The 22,281-nt window shown below is 45.6% G+C and overlaps 1 protein-coding gene across 1 annotated transcript; it reads left to right on the top strand.

Moving 5' to 3' along the window:
• Positions 1 to 372: 372 nt before the first annotated feature.
• On the top strand, positions 373 to 21,230 carry USF3 (upstream transcription factor family member 3). Its single transcript, XM_069946164.1, has 7 exons — positions 373 to 511; positions 4,621 to 4,735; positions 7,045 to 7,113; positions 11,755 to 11,783; positions 12,336 to 12,418; positions 13,028 to 13,124; positions 13,228 to 21,230. The coding sequence occupies exons 3-7, from the start codon at positions 7,067 to 7,069 to the stop codon at positions 19,446 to 19,448; spliced, it is 6,477 nt and encodes a 2,158-aa protein (XP_069802265.1). The 5' UTR covers positions 373 to 511; positions 4,621 to 4,735; positions 7,045 to 7,066; the 3' UTR covers positions 19,449 to 21,230.
• Positions 21,231 to 22,281: the final 1,051 nt, after the last annotated feature.

Below are 22,281 nucleotides of genomic sequence, written 5' to 3'. Positions count from 1 at the left end.
GCAGCAGCGGGGACCCGGTGATGTATACTCTCCAGCGGCCGGGGGGGGGGGGTTACCGGGCCGGACTGCGGACAAACTCGCAGCAGAAATATACTTCCCTGCTGCGAGTTTACCTGCCATAGACGGCTCGGGCAACTGTGTTTGTACCCTAACAGTAACCCCGCCCCTTGAATCCTATTAGGCACTAATAAAGTCAATCAAAAAAGCAGCAAACCAAAACACTTCCTCGATTTTGCAACATAGTGCCGTCCATTTTTTTTCGTCGTACGGATATCCCCGCCCCCTCGATCTCCTTTTCCACACTAATTGGGTACGAGAAGTGTCTATCCAAAGAGCTACATGCCTATTGGCTACAAGCTGTAGTCGCTGGGCGGTGATTGGCTGTGGTGCTGGTAGTGTTCAGGATCTCGGTGCTGGGGTCGGGTTTGGTTGGCTGGCGGGGTCGCTTCGGGGGTCTGGAGGTCCCACCGGGGACCGGCCCCGGGGCTGAGGAGGTTCGGCGGGAACTGAGGTGTGTATGCCCGGGCTCCTGGGGGCAGCGGCGAGAACGGACGGTGAACGGGTGGTCTACGAGGTGTTATGGGGGAGGGGGACTTATAGTCATGTGACAGTGAGACCCCACAGAGGAGATATTATTACACAGGTATAGGGTAATAAATATTATATCCCCTCCCCCACTGCTAAACATCACCTCATACCTGTATAATAATAATAATAATAATACCCCTCTCTTATCCCCTCATACCCTATACCTGTATAATAATACCCCTGTCATATCCCCTCATACCCTATACCTGTATAATAATATCCCTGTCATATCCCCTCATACCCTATACCTGTATAATAATAATACCCCCTGTTATATCCCCTCATACCCTATACCTGTATAATAATAATAATAATACCCCTGTCATATCCCCTCATACCCTATACCTGTATGATAATAATACCCCTGTCATATCTCCTCATACCCTATACCTGTATAATAATAATACCACTGTCATATCTCCTCATACCCTATACCTGTATAATAATAATAATACCCCTGTCATATCCCCTCATACCCTATACCTGTATAATAATACCCCTGTCATATCCCCTCATACCCTATACCTGTATAATAATACCCCTGTCATATCTCCTCATACCCTATACCTGTATAATAATACCCCTGTCATATCCCCTCATACCCTATACCTGTATAATAATACCCCTGTCATATCCCATCATACCCTATACCTGTATAATAATAATACCCCTGTCATATCCCCTCATACCCTATACCTGTATAATAATAATATCCCTGTCATATCCCCTCATACCCTATACCTGTATAATAATAATACCCCTGTCATATCTCCTCATACCCTATACCTGTATAATAATACCCCTGTCATATCCCCTCATACCCTATACCTGTATAATAATACCCCTGTCATATCCCATCATACCCTATACCTGTATAATAATAATACCCCTGTCATATCCCCTCATACCCTATACCTGTATAATAATAATATCCCTGTCATATCTCCTCATACCCTATACCTGTATAATAATAATATCCCTGTCATATCCCCTCATACCCTATACCTGTATAATAATAATACCCCTGTCATATCTCCTCATACCCTATACCTGTATAATAATACCCCTGTCATATCCCCTCATACCCTATACCTGTATAATAATAATACCCCTGTCATATCCCCTCATACCCTATACCTGTATAATAATAATATCCCTGTCATATCCCCTCATACCCTATACCCCCCAAGTATAGGGTATGAGGGGATATGACAGGGGTATTATTATTATTATACAGGTATAGGGTATGAGGGGATATGACAGGGATATTATTATACAGGTATGGGGTATGAGGGGATATGACAGGGGTATTATTATACAGGTATAGGGTATGAGGGGATATGACAGGGGTATTAATATTATACAGGTATAGGGTATGAGGGGATATGACAGGGATATTATTATTATACAGGTATAGGGTATGAGGAGATATGACAGGGATATTATTATTATACAGGTATAGGGTATGAGGGGATATGACAGGGATATTATTATTATACAGGTATGAGGGGATATGACAGGGGTATTATTATACAGGTATAGGGTGTAAGGGGATATGACAGGGGTATTATTATTATACAGGTATAGGGTATGAGGGGATATGACAGGGGTATTATTATACAGGTATAGGGTATAAGGGGATATGACAGGAGGTATTATTATTATTATTATACAGGTATAGGGTATGAGGGGATATGACAGGAGGTATTATTATTATTATACAGGTATAGGGTATGAGGGGACATGACAGGGGTATTATTATACAGGTATAGGGTATGAGGGGATATGACAGGGGTATTATTATTATACAGGTATGGGGTATGAGGGGATATGACAGGGGTATTATTATACAGGTATAGGGTATGAGGGGATATGACAGGGGTATTATTATACAGGTATAGGGTATGAGGGGATATGACAGGGGTATTATTATTATACAGGTATAGGGTATGAGGGGACATGACAGGGGTATTATTATACAGGTATAGGGTATGAGGGGATATGACAGGGGTATTATTATTATTATACCGGTATAGGGTATGAGGGGATATGACAGGGATATTATTATTATTATACCGGTATAGGGTATGAGGGGATATGACAGGGGTATTATTATTATACAGGTATAGGGTATGAGGGGATATGACAGGGATATTATTATTATACCGGTATAGGGTATGAGGGGATATGACAGGGGGTATTATTATTATTATACCGGTATAGGGTATGAGGGGATATGACAGGGGTATTATTATTATTATACCGGTATAGGGTATGAGGGGATATGACAGGGGTATTATTATCATACAGGTATAGGGTATGAGGGGATATGACAGGGGGTATTATTATTATACAGGTATAGGGTATGAGGGGATATGACAGGGGTATTATTATACAGGTATAGGGTATGAGGGGATATGACAGGGGGTATTATTATTATACAGGTATAGGGTATGAGGGGATATGACAGGGGTATTATTATACAGGTATAGGGTATGAGGGGATATGACAGGGGTATTATTATACAGGTATAGGGTATGAGGGGATATGACAGGGGTATTATTATTATACAGGTATTGGGATCATTAACATTATTTTTCTGCATATAGGGATTTAGGTTTGGGTTTCATTGTGTTCGTTTTGTTTTTTGCGGTTTCTTCTGTATAGGATTATGGTGTGATACAGATTATTATAGTTTATTTATATGTATATATGTTTGTATGTATGTGTATATATATATATATATATATACACACAAAGCTATTGCACAAAATTCAATAAATCGAATAAAAAAATAAATATATATATTTACTGTATGTATATTATTATTATATTATATATTTTTTAAATTCAATTTATTGAATTTTGTGCAGAGAAGGTTACATCAGCACTCCAAAAATAAACAGGTGAAACAACAAGATAAACATCTCGGCCACATGTAAGATCAGATTGTCGGCATATAAGCCGATTTTGTCCTCCCTGTTTCCAATAGACATGCCAACTGCCCGTGGGTCCTGCCGAATTAGAAGCGCCAGGGCCTTTATCGCCACCGCAAACAGCAGGGGAAACAGACGGCATCCCTGGCCAAGTGCAAAGGAAGTAGAGCAAATTCCATTCACCAGATCTTGTGCCCTAGGGGCCTTGTAGATGATATCCACGCATTTTATGAAGCGGTCTCCCAACCCAAACCTACGTAGAACCTCCAGAAGAAAGCCCTATTCTACGGAGTTAAAGGCCTTGGCCAAGGCCCAGTCCCCATCCAGCACTGTGCCTACCGGTTCCGCCACCTGGATCCTCCGGATGTTATGAGTGGTGGATCGGCCAGGCATAAATCCCGATTGATCTCTATGCACCACAGTCAGGATCACGATTATCGTGATATTTTAACTTTTTTCAGAATGTTGTAGTGCTGGTATATGCTATATGTGGTTGGACTATTAGACCTGAGGCTTTCAGAGGACCTGGAGCTCTGATGGTGGCAGTAACTGGCAGAACACCATGCCGATCACCTTATTGACTGTGGTATCTGTGGGGTTACTGACAGTAAGTGCCCACTCATGATAGCAGCCGGCACCCACCGATGTTCTTCAGCTGTCAGCCTGCTTTGTAATAATAAGTTTATTTTAATTTTAAAAAGAGTATCGAGCACAGCAGGGCAGTTCCCGAAACAAACATCAGTGGCAGCAGAGGGGCCAGTGTCGCTGTCGTCTATAAGTAAATAGTACACTATACATTGGATTTATAAAAGTAATAATACAAAGTTATGTATTTTTATTAAAAATACGTTACTTTGTATGTATACATTTTATATTTTTTTTTTTTGGGGGGGGGGGGGGGGGTGGCTTAGCAGGGCCTTAAAGGGAATCTTACAGCAGGTTAGAGTCTTCCTGTGAATTTTTGTTCCTTTTTTTACCTTCTGATTCCATGTTAGCTTTTGGTGAAAAATACTATACGTGATCCCAGCCTGAAGGTTTGATGTTTATTTAGTCAGATCAGCAGCCAGTGACTAACATGTTGTTTCTCTCCTCCTAGTGCCAAGTAGAATGAGGGATGACAAGACTCCTCAGCCACGAGAACCAGGATGTAATGAAGATGAGGATGGTGAAGCCAGAGTGAGACCACAATACGTCCAGGCCTAACTTTGGAGGTGAAGACATTACTGTCTGATGGAGAGTGTTTTGTTGATCTTGTCTTTATCCTGAGTTACATCCTGTATTATATTTTTAGAGCTGCGCTCATTATTCTGCTGGTGAGGTCACTGTGTACACATATAACATTACTGATCCTGTACTTACCCTGAGTTACATCCTGTATTATACTCCAGAGCTGCACTCTCTATTCTGCTGATGAGGTCACTGTGTACATACATTACTGATCCTGAGTTACATCCTGTATTATACTGCAGAGCTGCATTCACTATTCTGCTGGTGGGGTCACTGTGTACATACATTACATTACTGATCCTGAGTTACATCCTGTATTATACTGCAGAGCTGCACTCACTATTCTGCTGGTGGGGTCACTGAGTGTTCTTGATAAGTACACTTTACTTATCTGGTATTGATGCCATTTAACCCTTTAAGGACATGGCCCATTTTCGTTTTTACGTTTTCGGTTTTTCCTCCTTGTGTTTAAAAGGTCATAGCACTTGCATTTTTCCACCTAGAAACTCACATGACCCCTTATTTTTTGCTTCACTAATTGTACTTTGCAATTACAGGCTGAATTTTTGCATAAAGTACACTGCGAAACCAGGAAAAAATTCAAAGTGTGGTGAAATTGAAAAAAAACCCGCATTTCTTTTATTTGGGGGAAATGTGTTTTTACGCCATTCGCCCTGTGGTAAAACTGACTTGTTATGCATGTTCCTCAAGTCGTTACGATTAAAACGATATATAACATGTATAACTTATATTGTATCTGATGGCCTGTAAAAAATTCAAACCGTTGTTAACCAATATACGTGCCTTAAAATCGCTCCATTCCCAGGCTTATAGCGCTTTTATCCTTTGGTCTATGGGGCTGTGCGAGGTGTCATTTTTTGCGCCATGATTTGATCTTTCTATCGGTACCTTGATTGCGCATATACGACTTTTTGATCGCTTTATATTACATTTTTTCTGGATTTGATGCGACCAAAAATGCGCAATTTTGCACTTTGGGATTTTTTTTGCGCTGACGCCGTTTACCGTACGAGATCAGGAATGTGATTAATTAATAGTTCGGGCGATTACGCACGCGGCGATAGCAAACATGTTTATTTATTTATTTATTTGTTTACTTTTATTTAAAACCTGGGAAAAGGGGGGTGATTCAGACTTTTATTAGGGGAGGGGGCTTTTTACTATTAACAACACTTTTTTTTTTTTTTTTTTTTTACACATATACTAGAAGCCCCCCTGGGGGACTTCTAGTATATACACTTGGATCTCTCATTGAGATCTCTGCAGCATAGATATGCTGCAGAGATCCATGAGATCGGCACTCGTTTGCTTTCGGCTGCTGCAGCCGAAAACGAACGAGTGCCGAGCCGAGGACGGCGCCATCTTGGACGCGTCCCCGGCCGGCATCAGTAGCGGAGATCGCTCCTCCGGGACAAGGTCCCGGAGGAGCGATCTCCCCCACTAGACACCAGGGAAACGTTGCCTCCGGTAATCGGAGGCAGCTGTCAACTTTGACAGCTGCCTCCGATTAGCTAATTAGCGGGCACGGCGATCAGACCGTGCCCGCTAATAGCGGCGGTCCCGGGCTACACGCGGCACCCGGGATCGCGGCACTTGAAAGCGGGGCTGCTGCGCGGCCCCGCTTTTAAGTGCAAGTGAGGACATATGACGTAGGGGTACGTCATATGTCCTTAAGAGGTTAATGAGGTACTTCAGAGAAAAAAAAAAAACTAAAATCAACTGGTCCTAGAAAGTTATACAAATGGAAATTATTTTTATTTAAAAAAAAAAATCTCCAGTCTTCCAGTACTTATGAGCTGCTGTATGTCCTGCAGGAAATGGTGTATTCTCTCCAGTCTGACACAGTGCTCTCTGCTGCCACCTCTGTCCATGTCAGGAACTGTTCAGAGCAGCAGCAAATCCCCATAGAAAACCTCTCCTGCTCTGAATATACAGCAGCTTTTACTTTTTTAATAGAAGTAATTTACAAGTCTGTATAACATTGATCCCAGTTTATTTGAAAAATATTTTTTCCCCGGATTACCTCTTTTATAAGTTAGGGTGAAGAACTTTACATTTGAAACAAGAAAACCTTTACTGCGACTAACTGTTTTGGATCTTAGGACGCTGGATTAGAAGATGACTGCACCTCTATGGCTGCAGTAATATTTCAGGAAGTTTTATCGCCTTCCGTTATCTCTATATCTTCTCCTTGTATACAATGCTATACTATGTATATATACAAATGCTTTGGTCCTATCATTCACATCCTTCTATTCTTCTTGTCCCCAAGTGACCAGTCCTTGAATGTAAGCATGCCGGAGATGACTCAGAATGCAAGTCCTAACAAAACCAAGCACAGGTAAGAGCGCCCCACAACCGCCGAGACAAGTACTGCAGGTCACATGGCAGAGACTTTAGTTATATAAGGTGCCTGTAGTAATGTTATTGTTTTACTGCAATAGTTTTCAACCTGTGACTTTTCAGCTGTTGCAAAACGATAAGTGTTAGCAGGTCAGGTCATGCTGGATGATCACTGTGGAGTGGAGATCACTGCAGAACCTTGTATTTGTGATATTATATGATGAGTGACCTATATAGTCAGGGCCGCTTTAACCTAGGTGCATATGGTGCACGTGCACTGGGCCCCCTAGTTCAGATCACGTGACAGGGGCCCCCCGGCTGAGGAGAGCAGTGAAGGGGAAGGATCTGAAGACACAAGTGTCGGCGCTCTGTGACACCTGTGGCAGTGCGGGGCTGGTGGTGGTCGGGAAGGAGGAGGACTGTAGCTGCTTCCTATGAGACCCGGTCACCCTGCACAGTGCAGAGTGACCGGGTCTTACAGGAAGCAGCTACAGGCTGCACTCCATGCTCTGCTGGCCCTGTCTGCGGGGGAGCCCAGGAGGCAGTGCGACTTCACAAGCATCCAGCCTCTCCCCAGGCAGAGTGTGTGGAGGCTGGGAGCAGCACCTGCACAAAGGATGTAAGTAGTAGTAGCGAGGTGTGGAGGGGGGAATTGAAGCTGGGGGCCCACCGGACCTGTCCGGAGTATGTCCCGTTAAACCCCACCCCCTGGTCTCAAGCCCCGCCCCCGGCACAGACCACAGGTGGTATTTTAACACTGCCATTCAGAAGTCACCCAGCTTTCCTGCATCTTATATTGTTGTATGACTGAGGCCACCCAGCTTTCCTGCATCTTATATTGTTGTATGACTGAGGCCACCCAGCTTTCCTGCATCTTATATTGTTGTATGACTGAGGCCATCCAGCTTTCCTGCATCTTATATTGTTGTATGACTGAGGCCACCCAGCTTTCCTGCATCTTATATTGTTGTATGACTGAGGCCACCCAGCTTTCCTGCATCTTATATTGTTGTATGACTGAGGCCACCCAGCTTTCCTGCATCTTATATTGTTGTATGACTGAGGCCACCCAGCTTTCCTGCATCTTATATTGTTGTATGACTGAGGCCACCCAGCTTTCCTGCATCTTATATTGTTGTATGACTGAGGCCACCCAGCTTTCCCAGGATCTTAGTCTTAGTATGATGGGGGTCACAAGATCTTACAGACTAGAAGGTCTGAGTCAGTCTTCCTAGTCTGTAAGCTCCTGTGTCCCCCCAGTCCTCCTAGTCTGTAAGCTCCTGTGTCCCCCCAGTCCTCCTAGTCTGTAAGCTCCTGTGTCCCCCCAGTCCTCCTAGTCTGTAAGCTCCTGTGTCCCCCCAGTCCTCCTAGTCTGTAAGCTCCTGTGTCCCCCCCAGTCCTCCTAGTCTGTAAGCTCCTGTGTCCCCCCAGTCCTCCTAGTCTGTAAGCTCCTGTGTTCCCCCAGTCCTCCTCCTAGTCTGTAAGCTCCTGTGTCCCCCAGTCCCCCTCCTAGTCTGTAAGCTCCTGTGTCCCCCAGTCCCCCTCCTAGTCTGTAAGCTCCTGTGCCCCCCCAGTCCTCCTCCTAGTCTGTAAGCTCCTGTGTCCCCCCAGTCCTCCTAGTCTGTAAGCTCCTGTGTCCCCCCCCAGTCCTCCTAGTCTGTAAGCTCCTGTGTCCCCCCCCCAGTCCTCCTAGTCTGTAAGCTCCTGTGTCCCCCCCCCAGTCCTCCTAGTCTGTAAGCTCCTGTGTCCCCCCCAGTCCTCCTCCTAGTCTGTAAGCTCCTGTGTCCCCCCCCAGTCCTCCTAGTCTGTAAGCTCCTGTGTCCCCCCCCCCCAGTCCTCCTAGTCTGTAAGCTCCTGTGTCCCCCCCAGTCCTCCTCCTAGTCTGTAAGCTCCTGTGTCCCCCCCCAGTCCTCCTAGTCTGTAAGCTCCTGTGTCCCCCCCAGTCCTCCTCCTAGTCTGTAAGCTCCTATGTCCCCCCAGTCCTCCTCCTAGTCTGTAAGCTCCTGTGTCCCCCCAGTCCTCCTCCTAGTCTGTAAGCTCCTGTGTCCCCCCCAGTCCTCCTCCTAGTCTGTGAGCTCCTGTGTCCCCCCCCAGTCCTCCTAGTCTGTAAGCTCCTGTGTCCCCCCAGTCCTCCTAGTCTGTAAGCTCCTATGTCCCCCCAGTCCTCCTCCTAGTCTGTGAGCTCCTGTGTCCCCCAGTCCTCCTCTTAGTCTGTAAGCTCCTGTGTCCCCCCAGTCCTCCTAGTCTGTAAGCTCCTATGTCCCCCCAGTCCTCCTCCTAGTCTGTAAGCTCCTGTGTCCCCCCCAATCCTCCTAGTCTGTAAGCTCCTGTGTCCCCCAGTCCTCCTCCTAGTCTGTAAGCTCCTGTGTCCCCCCCCCCAGTCCTCCTCCTAGTCTGTAAGCTCCTGTGTCCCCCCAGTCCTCCTAGTCTGTAAGCTCCTGTGTCCCCCCCCAATCCTCCTAGTCTGTAAGCTCCTGTGTCCCCCAGTCCTCCTCCTAGTCTGTAAGCTCCTGTGTCCCCCAGTCCTCCTCCTAGTCTGTAAGCTCCTGTGTCCCCCAGTCCTCCTAGTCTGTAAGCTCCTGTGTCCCCCCCCAGTCCTCCTCCTAGTCTGTAAGCTCCTGTGTCCCCCCCCAGTCCTCCTAGTCTGTAAGCTCCTATGTCCCCCCAGTCCTCCTAGTCTGTAAGCTCCTGTGTCCCCCCCCAGTCCTCCTCCTAGTCTGTAAGCTCCTATGTCCCCCCAGTCCTCCTAGTCTGTAAGCTCCTGTGTCCCCCCAGTCCTCCTAGTCTGTAAGCTCCTGTGTCCCCCCCCCCAGTCCTCCTCCTAGTCTGTAAGCTCCTGTGTCCCCCCCAGTCCTCCTAGTTTGTAAGCTCCTGTGTCCCCCCCAGTCCTCCTAGTCTGTAAGCTCCTGTGTCCCCCCAGTCCTCCTAGTCTGTACGCTTCTGTGTCCCCACAGTCCCCCAGTCCTCCTAGTCTGTAAGCTCCTGTGTCCCCCCCCAGTCCTCCTTCTAGTCTGTAAGCTCCTGTGTCCCCCCAGTCCTCCTAGTCTGTAAGCTCCTGTGTCCCCCCAGTCCTCCTCCTAGTCTGTAAGCTCCTGTGTCCCCCAGTCCTCCTAGTCTGTAAGCTCCTGTGTCCCCCAGTCCTCCTAGTCTGTAAGCTCCTGTGTCCCCCCAGTCCTCCTAGTCTGTAAGCTCCTGTGTCCCCCAGTCCTCCTCCTAGTCTGTAAGCTCCTGTGTCCCCCCAGTCCTCCTAGTCTGTAAGCTCCTGTGTCCCCCAGTCCTCCTCCTAGTCTGTAAGCTCCTGTGTCCCCCCAGTCCTCCTCCTAGTCTGTAAGCTCCTGTGTCCCCCCCAGTCCTCCTCCTAGTCTGTAAGCTCCTGTGTCCACCCCGTCCTCCTCCTAGTCTGTAAGCTCCTGTGTCCCCCCAGTCCTCCTAGTCTGTAAGCTCCTGTGTCCCCCCCAGTCCTCCTCCTAGTCTGTAAGCTCCTGTGTCCCCCAGTCCTCCTAGTCTGTAAGCTCCTGTGTCCCCCCCAGTCCTCCTCCTAGTCTGTAAGCTCCTGTGTCCCCACAGTCCTCCTAGTCTGTAAGCTCCTGTGTCCCCCCCCAGTCCTCCTAGTCTGTAAGGTCCTGTGTCCCCCCCCAGTCCTCCTCCTAGTCTGTAAGCTCCTATGTCCCCCCCCCAGTCCTCCTCCTAGTCTGTAAGCTCCTGTGTCCCCCCAGTCCTCCTCCTAGTCTGTAAGCTCCTGTGTCCCCCCAGTCCTCCTCCTAGTCTGTAAGCTCCTGTGTTCCCCCAGTCCTCCTCTTAGTCTGTAAGCTCCTGTGTCCCCCCAGTCCTCCTCCTAGTCTGTAAGCTCCTGTGTCCCCCAGTCCTCCTCCTAGTCTGTAAGCTCCTGTGTCCCCCCAGTCCTCCTCCTAGTCTGTAAGCTCCTGTGTCCCCCCAGTCCTCCTAGTCTGTAAGCTCCTGTGTCCCCACAGTCCTCCTCCTAGTCTGTAAGCTCCTGTGTCCCCACAGTCCTCCTCCTAGTCTGTAAGCTCCTGTGTCCCCCCAGTCCTCCAGTCCTCCTAGTCTGTAAGCTCCTGTGTCCCCCCAGTCCTCCTAGTCTGTACGCTCCTGTGTCCCCCCCAGTCCTCCTAGTCTGTAAGCTCCTGTGTCCCCCCAGTCCTCCTAGTCTGTAAGCTCCTGTGTCCCCCCCAGTCCTCCTAGTCTGTAAGCTCCTCTGTCCCCCCAGTCCTAGTCTGTAAGCTCCTGTGCCCCTAGTCTGTAGGAGGACGACTGGGGGGACACAAGAGCTTACACACCCATACTCCCTACAGTGGGAACCTGTTATAGCTAGAAACTGTTCCAGTGGTGATATTTGGTCTGTACGTGCCCCCACTAGCTTCACTCTCCATTATTCATAAAGATTTAGGGGTATTGTACCTGACATAGGAATGCCCTCCGACCATACTCCCTTTTTATAACTGGTCATAAAACCTGATGCACTGAGTATAATGCACCAGTAATAATACCTGATAAATATAATTCAGTTAAGCTTTATAAGGAGAGGGGGCCCACTCTTGAGGTCTGTGCACTGGGCCCACCAGTGTATTAAACGGCCCTGTATATAGTAACCTATATAATGTATATTTTTTTAATTTCCTAGGAAGAAAAACCGAGAGTCTCACAATGAGGGTAAGAGAGTTAGAGACGTCTTGTTTTGCATTGAAGATTGAAGGTTGTCAGCTGTAATATAGCTTCCTATAAAGCAGCCACTAGAATGTGCTGACAGTATGGTGACATTCAGTCACTCGTGCCCCATAGGGGTAAGAGTGACCAAACTTTGGCAGCTCCTCAAACTTCACACTGTGGTTTTTGCTGTCCGTTTTTTTTTTTTTCTTTTGCAAAAATGTATTTATGTGCATTTGTGTAGATCCGTTTTTCCATTGACTTCCATTATAAAAAAAAGATCAAAAAACAGACAAAAATGCAAATGGGTAAATTGAAAAAAAAGACATGATCAAAAGGTTGTATTTTAAACAAAGACAGTGTAAATGGGAACAAAGAAAGTTGGGGTACAGAAAGTATAAGGACAAGGATAACACCTAGCTCTGTCTATCCCCTCAGACGCTGCAGTTGCCGTCAACTCTAGCTTCTAGAGATTAACTGGCTGCAAAGTTATTTCTGTTGTCGTCACCATGCAATATGTTTTCCTTTTATTTATTTATTTATTTTTCTTGCTTTTAGTGGAGAGACATAGGAAGAAAAAAATAAATTCTGGAATTAATCGGATCGGGGACCTCATCCCGTGCTCTCCAGCACTTAAACAGGTATTTCAGCATTCATCACAATCTGATCACAATAGGGATGTTAAATAGGTTATCCCGGTATAAAAATGTAGGTTCCACTTCGCTGGAACTTCCGCCAATCATGGTAACAGCGGTCCTTTGTCCCCAAGCACAATTCTTAACTTGCTGTGGGGTTGCTAAAAATTGCTTAGCACCATGCTTCAAAATTTGAGGGTGAGAAAGCGAGATGATGGTTTCTCTTGGAGGGGTGAGGTACCCCCTTACTTTCAGCAGCAGTCCTAAGGTTGTATTATTATTTTTTTCTTCACTGATATGTGGTATATTTGGTGGGACTCCACCTTCACCCCCCTTTTTGGAACATGTGGCACTACCTCCTGACTGTATTATCAGGCATCAATTTCCCCACCCCTTTTTTTTTTTTTGTGCTGAAAGAATATCGCTTTCTGCAGGACATACAGCAGCTAATAAGTGCTGGAAGATTTGATTTTTTTTTTTTTTTTTTTTTTATATAACTAAATTACAGATCTCTGGCATTTTCTGGCACCAGTTGATTTGGAAAGAAAACAAAAAGGTGAAATACCCTTTAAATAATGTTCCCCTTTTAATACGTTATAATCTTGTCTTCATCAGAGCAAAAATATGATTCTGGACCAGGCGTTCAAGTACATCACAGAACTGAAGCGTCAGAACGATGAGCTGCTACTGAACGGAGGGAATAAGGAGCAAGGTGAGACTGATACCAGCTGATTATGGGTTAGAGGGATATGTAGGAAAGGACGTTACCCTTTTAATATAATAAACAACTTATTAAATGTTACCTTGTTTTACAGCAAGTGAGATCAAAAAACTGAGAAGAGAGCTGGCGGAGATCCAGAAGGAAAATGCTCGGTATATAGAATTATTGAAGAGCAATGACATCTGCTTATATGACGACCCAACATTAAATTGGAAAGGAAATGCGAGAAACTCAAAGACTTCATTGATCGCTGCAGCTGACCAAGCTCAAAAGCTTCCTCTTTGCCTAAACACTAGCCAGCTGGGTTCTTCTAACCAGGGCACCGCAGTGCACGGCATTACCTTCAATGTGGGTCATAACCTCCAGAAGCAAACGGCCAACGTAGTCCCAGTGCAAAGAACGTGCAACCTAGTGACACCCATCACCATTGCTGGGGTGTACCCTTTGGACAAAACGTGGCAGCAAAATTCAACAACGTTAACCACAAGTCAAGATGAATCGAGTCTTCCTGTGACCACAGTACAGAGCACAGCAAACCTCATCCAGTCCAAGGGCAAAGAAGCAGTACACTCCCCAACCAGTTCTGCAGGTCCTCCTACAACTAGTACCATAGGTCTAATGACCTGTTCTTCCCAAGAAGGCAATGGTGCAAAATGTTCTATCGTCCAAAATGTGGACACCATGCACAAGACTGTTGTATCTGTCAACAGCAATTTTCCATCACAAGTATCGCAAGCCATCGTGCCTGGGATAAGTTTGCATCTGTCTACAGATAGTCATGAGAAGTCTGGAGCTTCCAGTTGTGTTGAAATTGGAAAGGATGTACCGAGAGAAATTTTGCCTGTCATTGATATTGGATCGAGCATGGGGATCACCATCCATTCAGGAGAAATAAATACAACTGTAGATGTTCAGGCTGGTTCCAGTGTGTCCACGTTGTCTGCGTCTTCTCTGGAGACTAGCTGGCCGATGTCTTTGGCATTACCGGATCTAAAGAGTGTTGGAAGTCTGTCTCGAATGCCATCAGATGGAAATACTCAAACTACATGGACGACATTGCAACTTGCTGGAAACACAGTTCAGCCAGTGAGTCAGTCATCATCTGCTGTTATTCCTACAGTATTGAATGAACAGCCAGTGGCCTCCAAAGATACACTGCATACCCAGCCAGTTACCGCTTGCATAAACCTGAACAATGTGGCCTCTTCCGAAGTCAAACCCGTAGAACAAGTAATGGTGAAAATGCCTTCTTGTCAGCCTGTACAAGTCCAATCGCTCATAAGCCAGCCACAACCACAAAGCACAACCAATATTCTACCCCTACATCCACCTGTGCAAGTAATTCAGGTGGCCCAGCCATTTGGTACTGCAATAAATACTTCACCAGCCAATCAAAACATTATATTACTTCAACCACCAGCACCTGCACCCCGTCCGCCTGTTCCTAAACCACCCGTGGGTCAGCAAATAGTTATAATCCAAACAACCCCTAACCAGAACACTCTCCCTATTATGACGGCCCAGCCAACCCCTTCTGTGGTGATGCCCATCAATGCAGCCAATACAGTCGTATGCCCTTCAAATCCTGTACAAGGCACAGTGCTACCACAGACATTTGGGGGGAAACATCTTGTTCACATATTGCCCAGGCCTACCCCTGTGCAGTCATCTAGTGCCACACAGCAAGTGCCTGTGTCCACAACCTCACCAAACCAACAGCCACCTACAATTTCCCTTAATGGACAATTATTTGCACTGCAGCCCATGAATCCATCAGCTGGATCCTCCAACCAAACCCCTATGCAAATCATCCAGCCAACGACTAGTGAAGATCCTAACACAAATGTAGCACTTAACACCTTTGGTGCATTGGCCAACCTCAGTCAGAATATATCTCAGATGGCTGGTCAGAATTGCCTGCAGTTAACACTTAACCCCCCCGCACCAGCTACTTTAAGCTCCAGCACCATACCGGTCAACTGTGTTTCTGTGTCTGGATCCAACATGATGCCCACAGTTGCTGACATATCTTCTGCTTCATCTGTAACAGCCAAACCATTATCGGTAAAACCTGTAAGCACTGCACCAGCCAATGTAAAGCCAAAAAAGACAATCAAGAAACCTACAGCAAAGAAAGGAGCTTCTGCCAAAAAAGATTCCACTGCACCAACTAAACCAGATACATCTTGTTCAGAACCTCTAAAAACACAGACTAATACAGAACCTCAGAAGGAGAAAGTCACCATTCCGGCAACGTATTCGACAGCTGAAGAGAAAGCAAATATTGCAGAAGCTCAGTCCTTAGAAAATAGAATAAATGGTGAAATCCATGAAGTCAGAAATTTTGCAAACTCTGAAAGTGAAGCTGTGTCGTCTGAATCAAGGCATGATGAGCCATTGCCGTCACACTTCCCCAACTCTACAGAGACTGGTGCAGGTCAAGAGTCTTGTGTAACCCAGAATGAGCACAGACAGACTTCAGAATCAGAGTGTTTTGAGGGGATTGTAGAACGCAGTAGTCATCCTGAGAATAGGGAGACCCTTCAAGAAGCTCTGGCTGTAGAGTCCAATGAATTAACCGCTGGTAGAAGCTCAGACCCTGACACAGCTTCGAGACCTTGTCAAGTAGAAGTGAACTCCCCGATTCTAACATCTGCTGACTTATTGGAAGTCCAGATATTGACTGATGACCCAAGTGAGAAATCCTTTTCTGTAAAGGAAGACTCAAAGGATCTTGAGAGTCATGGAACATTATTTAGAAAAGTGAAGGCAAAAGAACTTACTTCTGTGGGTGAAACAAGGCCAGAACCTGTTATTCTGAATCCCTCTGTTGTTCATGTTGCACCAAATCAGGCCAGTATCTCTGAGCAAGAGGGTGGCAGCAACTCATCTGCTACCAGTCGACAGACAGACTCGCCCACGTCCAATAGTTCTAGCAGCCGTAATTTTTCTGTGGCATCAATGTTGCCGGATACCAACAGGAATGAGGTTGGCAGTAATGGGGCATCACTTGGGCCACCATTTAATGGGTGTGGATTTTCTGAGCAAAATGATATAGTGGCAGTTGCCGCAAGAGCTATTTTTGATCAGGAAACTCTTTCGAAAGGAAGATCGAGAGTACAGGTGGAAGTCGTAGACTCAGTTCCCAGGAATTCCGAAGCAGAAACACTGCCCCCGGACTGTAGACTCCCTTTCAAGCCCCATTTGGCCAAAGAAAACATTTCTCGACTGCCGCCTTCATCCAGTTCCTTCAACCCATTAGACAGCAATGGCCACCCTTGTGTTGATCAATTGGTAGACAAAAGTCACTGTTCAGTTGCAAACTCTACCAGCCTTTCATTACAGATTTCCACTTCTCAATCTCAAAGTGTGACGAGTCTGAGCATCAATAATTTAATACATTCAGGTGCTGTTAACTGTGCAGGAGCATTGCAGACCTCTGAACACTTGTCCATGCCTCCATCAACCAATCCATCCGTGTCCTCCAGCCCTTATGACAGCCACACAGAAGTTACAACTGTTCTTTCTGACTATGCACATGAACAGCTGCACTCGATGGGTCCAGCTGTTATGCAGGTTTCTCAGGCTACGGTGCCGCTTCTAAAACAAACTATAGATGGAAGAAAAGAGTCGAACAAACGTTCTGCTCATGAGGACGGATTACACTCTGCAGCCAAGAGACAAAAACCATGTCAAACTCCTATTAGGCTTGAACGCTTGCAGCCTTCAGACAGCGACGCAGAGCAGAATGAAGTATTGGTTAATCATGTTTCGTCTGACGCCTCTTCGTCATCAGTATCTGTATCTAGTAGTGTCCAAAGTCACAACGAGGGTCTCACTAATTTGTTCACTCCAAACAATAACTTTGTGAACCCAACTCTAAGACAAACTGATCTTCGTTGCAGTTCCCAGCTTTCTATATCTGAACAGGGTCACATAGGAAACCAACACCTTCAACCCTTGCAGTCAAACCAACATCAAGTACCACTTCTTCATAGTAACAATCCATACTTAAAGCAGCAGCAACAAGCCGGACATTTGCGTGACCACCATCACTTGTATCAGCAGCAGCAGCAACAAGTTCCACACGTGGAACGCTCCATCCGCTCTCAGTCTCATAACCTTCAGCAACAGCGAATGATACAGCAGGATGTTCAGATGCAAAAGAAACAGAATCCTGGCCAAGTTGCTCAGGCCACTCGACTGTCTCTACAACAGAAACACCTTACAGAGCAAAACAGGCATAAGAGCGGTCAACCCCATCATCAACAGCTCCAACAGCAGCAGATCCCATCCCATTTTATCAGTACCCAAGCAGACAAGGGATGTGAGAACAATGCACCCTCCCGGGGACTCCATGTAGCCCACCAACAAAGTCATGTAAGTCAGGATATACTCCATCAACATCAACAGGATATCAGCCGCTCACAAGGATCCATTGTGTCCTCGGAGCACTTATCAGGTCACAGCCAAGTCCAAAGACTTATGACCTCAAGGAGTCTGGAGCAGCAGATGGTTTCCCAAGCTAGCATTGTCTCTCGGCCAACAAACATGACATGTGCCCCTCACAGGCAGGAAAGGAACAGAGTTTCCAGTTACTCTGCTGAGGCACTGATAGGCAAGAGCAATTCCAATTCAGAACAGAGAATCGTCCAAGCCTCAAGGGTCTCGGAGCAGATTGAAATGCGAAAGTATCTTGACGTATCTAGGAACAAAGTGGTACCACCCCATAACCTTCAGGGCCACATGTCCATTGAACATGCTATTAATTCGGAGTCTCAGAGGCTTCCTGATTGTCAGACCTTTAAGCCAGGAGGGTTAAACCAGCAGCTGACAGCTTCCTTTGAGGTTCAGACATCAAGAAACAATGAAGTTGGTGCCAATGGCAATATTAGAGGATTGCAGTCACAAACGTATAGGATCAGCCAGAATCCTAATTCAGCAATGGATCGGCAAAAGCACCTTCCCTACCAAACTCCCCAAGAAGTACCCATTGCAAATACCCTTACCATTCGAGAAAATGAAAGCTCTTGTCACCAGAGCTTCATGCAGAGCTTGTTAGCACCTCATATTGGAGACCAAGTTGGGGCGAATCAGAGGTCGATATCTAGTCATCAAAGGACACAGTACAACTCAGCCTCCAGCATTGAGTTCACTTGTGCACCAACACGTGAGTCTCTGCACCTTCGGAGAGAGAGTGAAGGACAGAACCGAGAAAGCTGTGACTTGGTGATGGGACAAGTGAACTCAAGAAACAATTCTTTAAATATTCCTTTCTCCAGCTCTTCTTCCTCTGGAGATATCCAAGGGAGGAATACAAGTCCTCACAGCTCCTTGCAAAAGTCTAATTCTGTACAGCCAATTGATGGGCAAGCAAAGAACCAACTGAATATACAAGTCTCCATTAACATGCATGGTGTGGTCCATCCACCCATTTCTCATCAGTCTGTTTCCCATGGAAACAGTGATCAGCGGCAAACAGTGAGGCAGGCTAATCCCCCGGTAGCACAGCGTTCTAGACACCCTCTACAAGAGGAAAGCGATTCCAAAACCCGTCAGGCTGAAAGAAACAGATCAGGGAACCAAAGACACAGCAATATGTTTGACTCTACCCTGCCTCATCTCCCACTAGCTGGACCCGGTAGCATGATTCTTGGCCGTCAGCAGCCTGTTACGGAAAAGAGGACCGGTATTGTTCGCTTTATGCCTGACACCCCTCAGGTGTCCACTGACAATCCAGCCCCTGACCAACATTCGCTTACCCAGAATTTTGGCTTCCCCTTCATTCCAGAGGGCACAATGAACCCACCAATTAACCCAAATGCATCTTTCATTCCTCCTGTTACACAGACAACGGCCACACGGACACCTGCTCTAATCCCTGTAGATCCACAGAACACGTTGCCCTCTTTTTACCCTCCATATTCACCAGCTCATCCTAGTTTGTCCAATGACCTCACCCTACCCTATTTCTCCAATCAGATGTTTCCTAATCCTAGCACTGAAAAGCCAAACAGTAATAGGTTTGGTTCCATATTGTCCCCACCAAGGCCAGTTGGCTTCTCCCAGACCACCTTCCCTCTACTCCCAGAAATGCCTCCAATGCACATGGCCAACCCCTCGCACTTGTCCAACTTCAACTTGACCTCTCTCTTCCCAGAAATTGCCACAGCTCTCCCTGCCGATGGTTCTGCAGTGTCTCCCTTACTTTCTATATCACACCCTTCTGCTTCTGACTCTTCGAAGCAGTCGTCAAATCGGCCAGCACATAACATAAGCCATATATTGGGTCACGACTCAAGCTCAGCAGTGTAACTTTACTCCTTGATAGGCTTCTGTGCACTTGTTGTGACCAGATAACGTGGATTTCTCCTGCTCCATTTCTTGTTTTTTTTTCATATTGGAAAGTTTCTGCATACTTTCAGGTCTGTGTATCTATTGATCGTCTTCCATCCACATATCAACCGCCTCATTACTCAAGTTTCCACGCAAGCCAACATTTCTCTCTTCCAAGTTCCTGACATTTAATTTAATTCAGATGTGTCCCAGTTTTGGCCCTGATCATGACACCTCTAGTAGCAGGAGCTCTGTACATTATCTCCTTGAAGTCTTTTGTCTTCTTTTTGTTGTTACTACTTTTTCTTTACTCCTTTACGTATGTTACGTGTGATATAGGGAACTCTTGTGATATTTCTCCACAAATTGTGCACATTTTGCCAGAAGCAGAAAAAATATTTGATTGTAACACTTTTTTTTTTTCTTGGAATATGATGTAAAGCTTTTCAGGTTGGAATTCTCCAAAGAAACTTTAAAATTGTTAGTTCAAAGTGAAAGAAACTTTCGACCCGTATTTCATTATTGGGTCACTGCTTTAGGAACAGAAGATTGAATCTTCGCCTCCTATAAGATGTCTGGTGTGGGAACAGATGTATAAATAATTTTTTTTTTTTTTTTTTTTTTTTTAATCCAGGTTCCCATGCTAAGCTTGCCCTAAAATGTAGTAAAAAAAATTATACATGGTTAAATGACTAACCCTACAGGGGTTTCTGGTAGTACTCAGCGTTTTTGACTGTGCACAGTAGCCACTAATCTCCTGTTGTTGCTATTGCATTTGATGTAATATGCAAGCTACCATTGTTTGAGCTCACCATTGTGTACACTTTCATTGTCGCCCTATTTTTTGTTTAGTTTTTTTTTCTCACCACAAACCTTTTATCTGGTCCTGATACTCTTATATACTTTAACATAAAGACTTAGGGCCCTATTACGGGATACAGTTATTGGCCGTACCTGGCCGATTACTGGCTGTTCTGGCCGATAGTCATTTTGTGTAATAGCACAATGTCAGCTGATCGTGGTCTTTTAGCATGTTCTAAAATCCTCACAACCATAACTACATCAGTTGAGTGATGTCATAGGCTTTTGGGATTGTCTATAAAAATACATATGTTGAGGATGCAGCCCAATGGAGAAAGTGGAAAACTTCTTGCCAGGGCAGTAATGTTGGATTATTGCTATCCTCTAAATGTGACTGGTGGTATAGTGGCAACAGTCACTATGTAGGGAATAAGAAACTATTTTGCCGGTTCCCTGTTCTAATAAATTATCCTGATCACATTGTTCCTAGGAAATGATCTTGGCTTCAGTTAGATTTGGAGTAATTAGGGAAGGGCCATCAGACAATCCCAGCCTTACATCCCGGGTCAGGAGGCTGCAAGGTTCAGCTCTATGATAGGATATGGTAACTGAATTGCACTCCATATTAGCCCCCAGCACATCCTCCCCTGCCATATTTCATTGTATGTATTATACTGTATATATGTAGATTCCAAGGAGCCCGCCTCCCGCGTCTCCACTGTACATGTTGTGTATAGTTCTTTATACTTTTGGAAATTTTAAGATGACGGCGGCCGGTTAAGTTTCAGAATGTTTTTGTTTCTGTTACAGGGTGGGACAGGGGGGTCTATATTTCATTTTCTATTGCTGCTTTGGTACTTGCAGATGGTACGCTTTGATTTCCAATGATTTCTATTTAATGTGAGACTGGTTGTAATAATTCTTTGTAAACAACTGAACATATTTTATTAGTAAAATAAAAGTTCTCACGCCTCTTGTGGTCTTTTGTGTGTGTACACACCGTGGGGCACATTTATCACGGCGTCTCTGGCATATGCCTCCTCCAGTGCCTCATTTATCAAGGTTTATGACTGGCGTAAACTAGGCAAAAATTTATACCTGTGCCAAGGCTCCCTGGATGATCTTTAGATTGTTTGGGGTGCTCATGGGAGACGGTGCCAGTCAGCAGACCGTCTTTATCATTTGAAGGGTTTTTCTGACAGGGATCAGCTGACACTGTGCATGCCTGCTCATCGTTGTCTTTTAAGACTAGCCATTACACCAAGCGATTATCGGCTGTTAATCTGCCAAATATGGAACGATAATTGCTTGATGTAATAGTGCCTTAAGACTGGCTGGGAAATGGGTTTTCACTGCCACCCTTGTCGTCTTTCATGTAGCGAGTTTATCTAGAGGGGTGAGATCGAGAACAAACATCCAGTGAAAGGGGATCCTGTGGACGGAAACAACTCATGACTGAAAGGGGTTGGAGGAGGATGGTAGGAATGATTCTGATAAACAGGAGGCGGACTGTCAAAAACTGCAGCCCAATACAACGCTGGTGCCCGACTAACATGTCCAAACCCACAACTTACCGCTCCTGAGCACAGATGAGTTATAATAGTAGACAAGCAGCACCACAAAGGAGAGACTCCAGGGGCAAAATCTTTACCATAAAGCAGAGAAGACGCTGGTTAGAGATGAGCGAAACTTGAACCTGAACGCTCTGCCTTTGCCGGTGACTGAATAAGTTGGATACAGCCTCAAGGCTGCCTGGAAAACATGGATACAGCTTAAGGCTATGTTCACACTACGTATATTTGAGGCTGTATGTTTGAGGCTGTATAGCAATCAAAACAAGGAGTGGATTGAAAACACAGAAAGGATCTGTTCACATAATGTTGTAATTGAGTGGATGGCCGCCATTTAATGGCAAATATGTGCTGTTATTTAAAAAAAAAAAGGCTGTTGTATTGAAATAATGGCCGTTATTTACCGTTATATGGCTGCCATCCAATCAATTTCAACATTG

Source organism: Dendropsophus ebraccatus, chromosome 11 (assembly GCF_027789765.1).
Source record: "Dendropsophus ebraccatus isolate aDenEbr1 chromosome 11, aDenEbr1.pat, whole genome shotgun sequence".
Classification (NCBI taxonomy): domain Eukaryota; kingdom Metazoa; phylum Chordata; class Amphibia; order Anura; family Hylidae; genus Dendropsophus; species Dendropsophus ebraccatus.
This window is presented reverse-complemented; position numbering and strand designations above follow the sequence as displayed.

What these genes read in the sequence shown, in the direction of transcription:
- USF3 (XM_069946164.1), top strand. Translation starts at nt 7,067, where the DNA reads ATGCCGGAGATGACTCAGAATGCAAGTCCTAACAAAACCAAGCACAG. An exon ending in GCTCTCCAGCACTTAAACAG is followed by an intron (nt 12,419 to 13,027) that starts GTATTTCAGCAT and finishes TGTCTTCATCAG; the next exon opens with AGCAAAAATATGATTCTGGA. An exon ending in CGGAGGGAATAAGGAGCAAG is followed by an intron (nt 13,125 to 13,227) that starts GTGAGACTGATA and finishes CTTGTTTTACAG; the next exon opens with CAAGTGAGATCAAAAAACTG.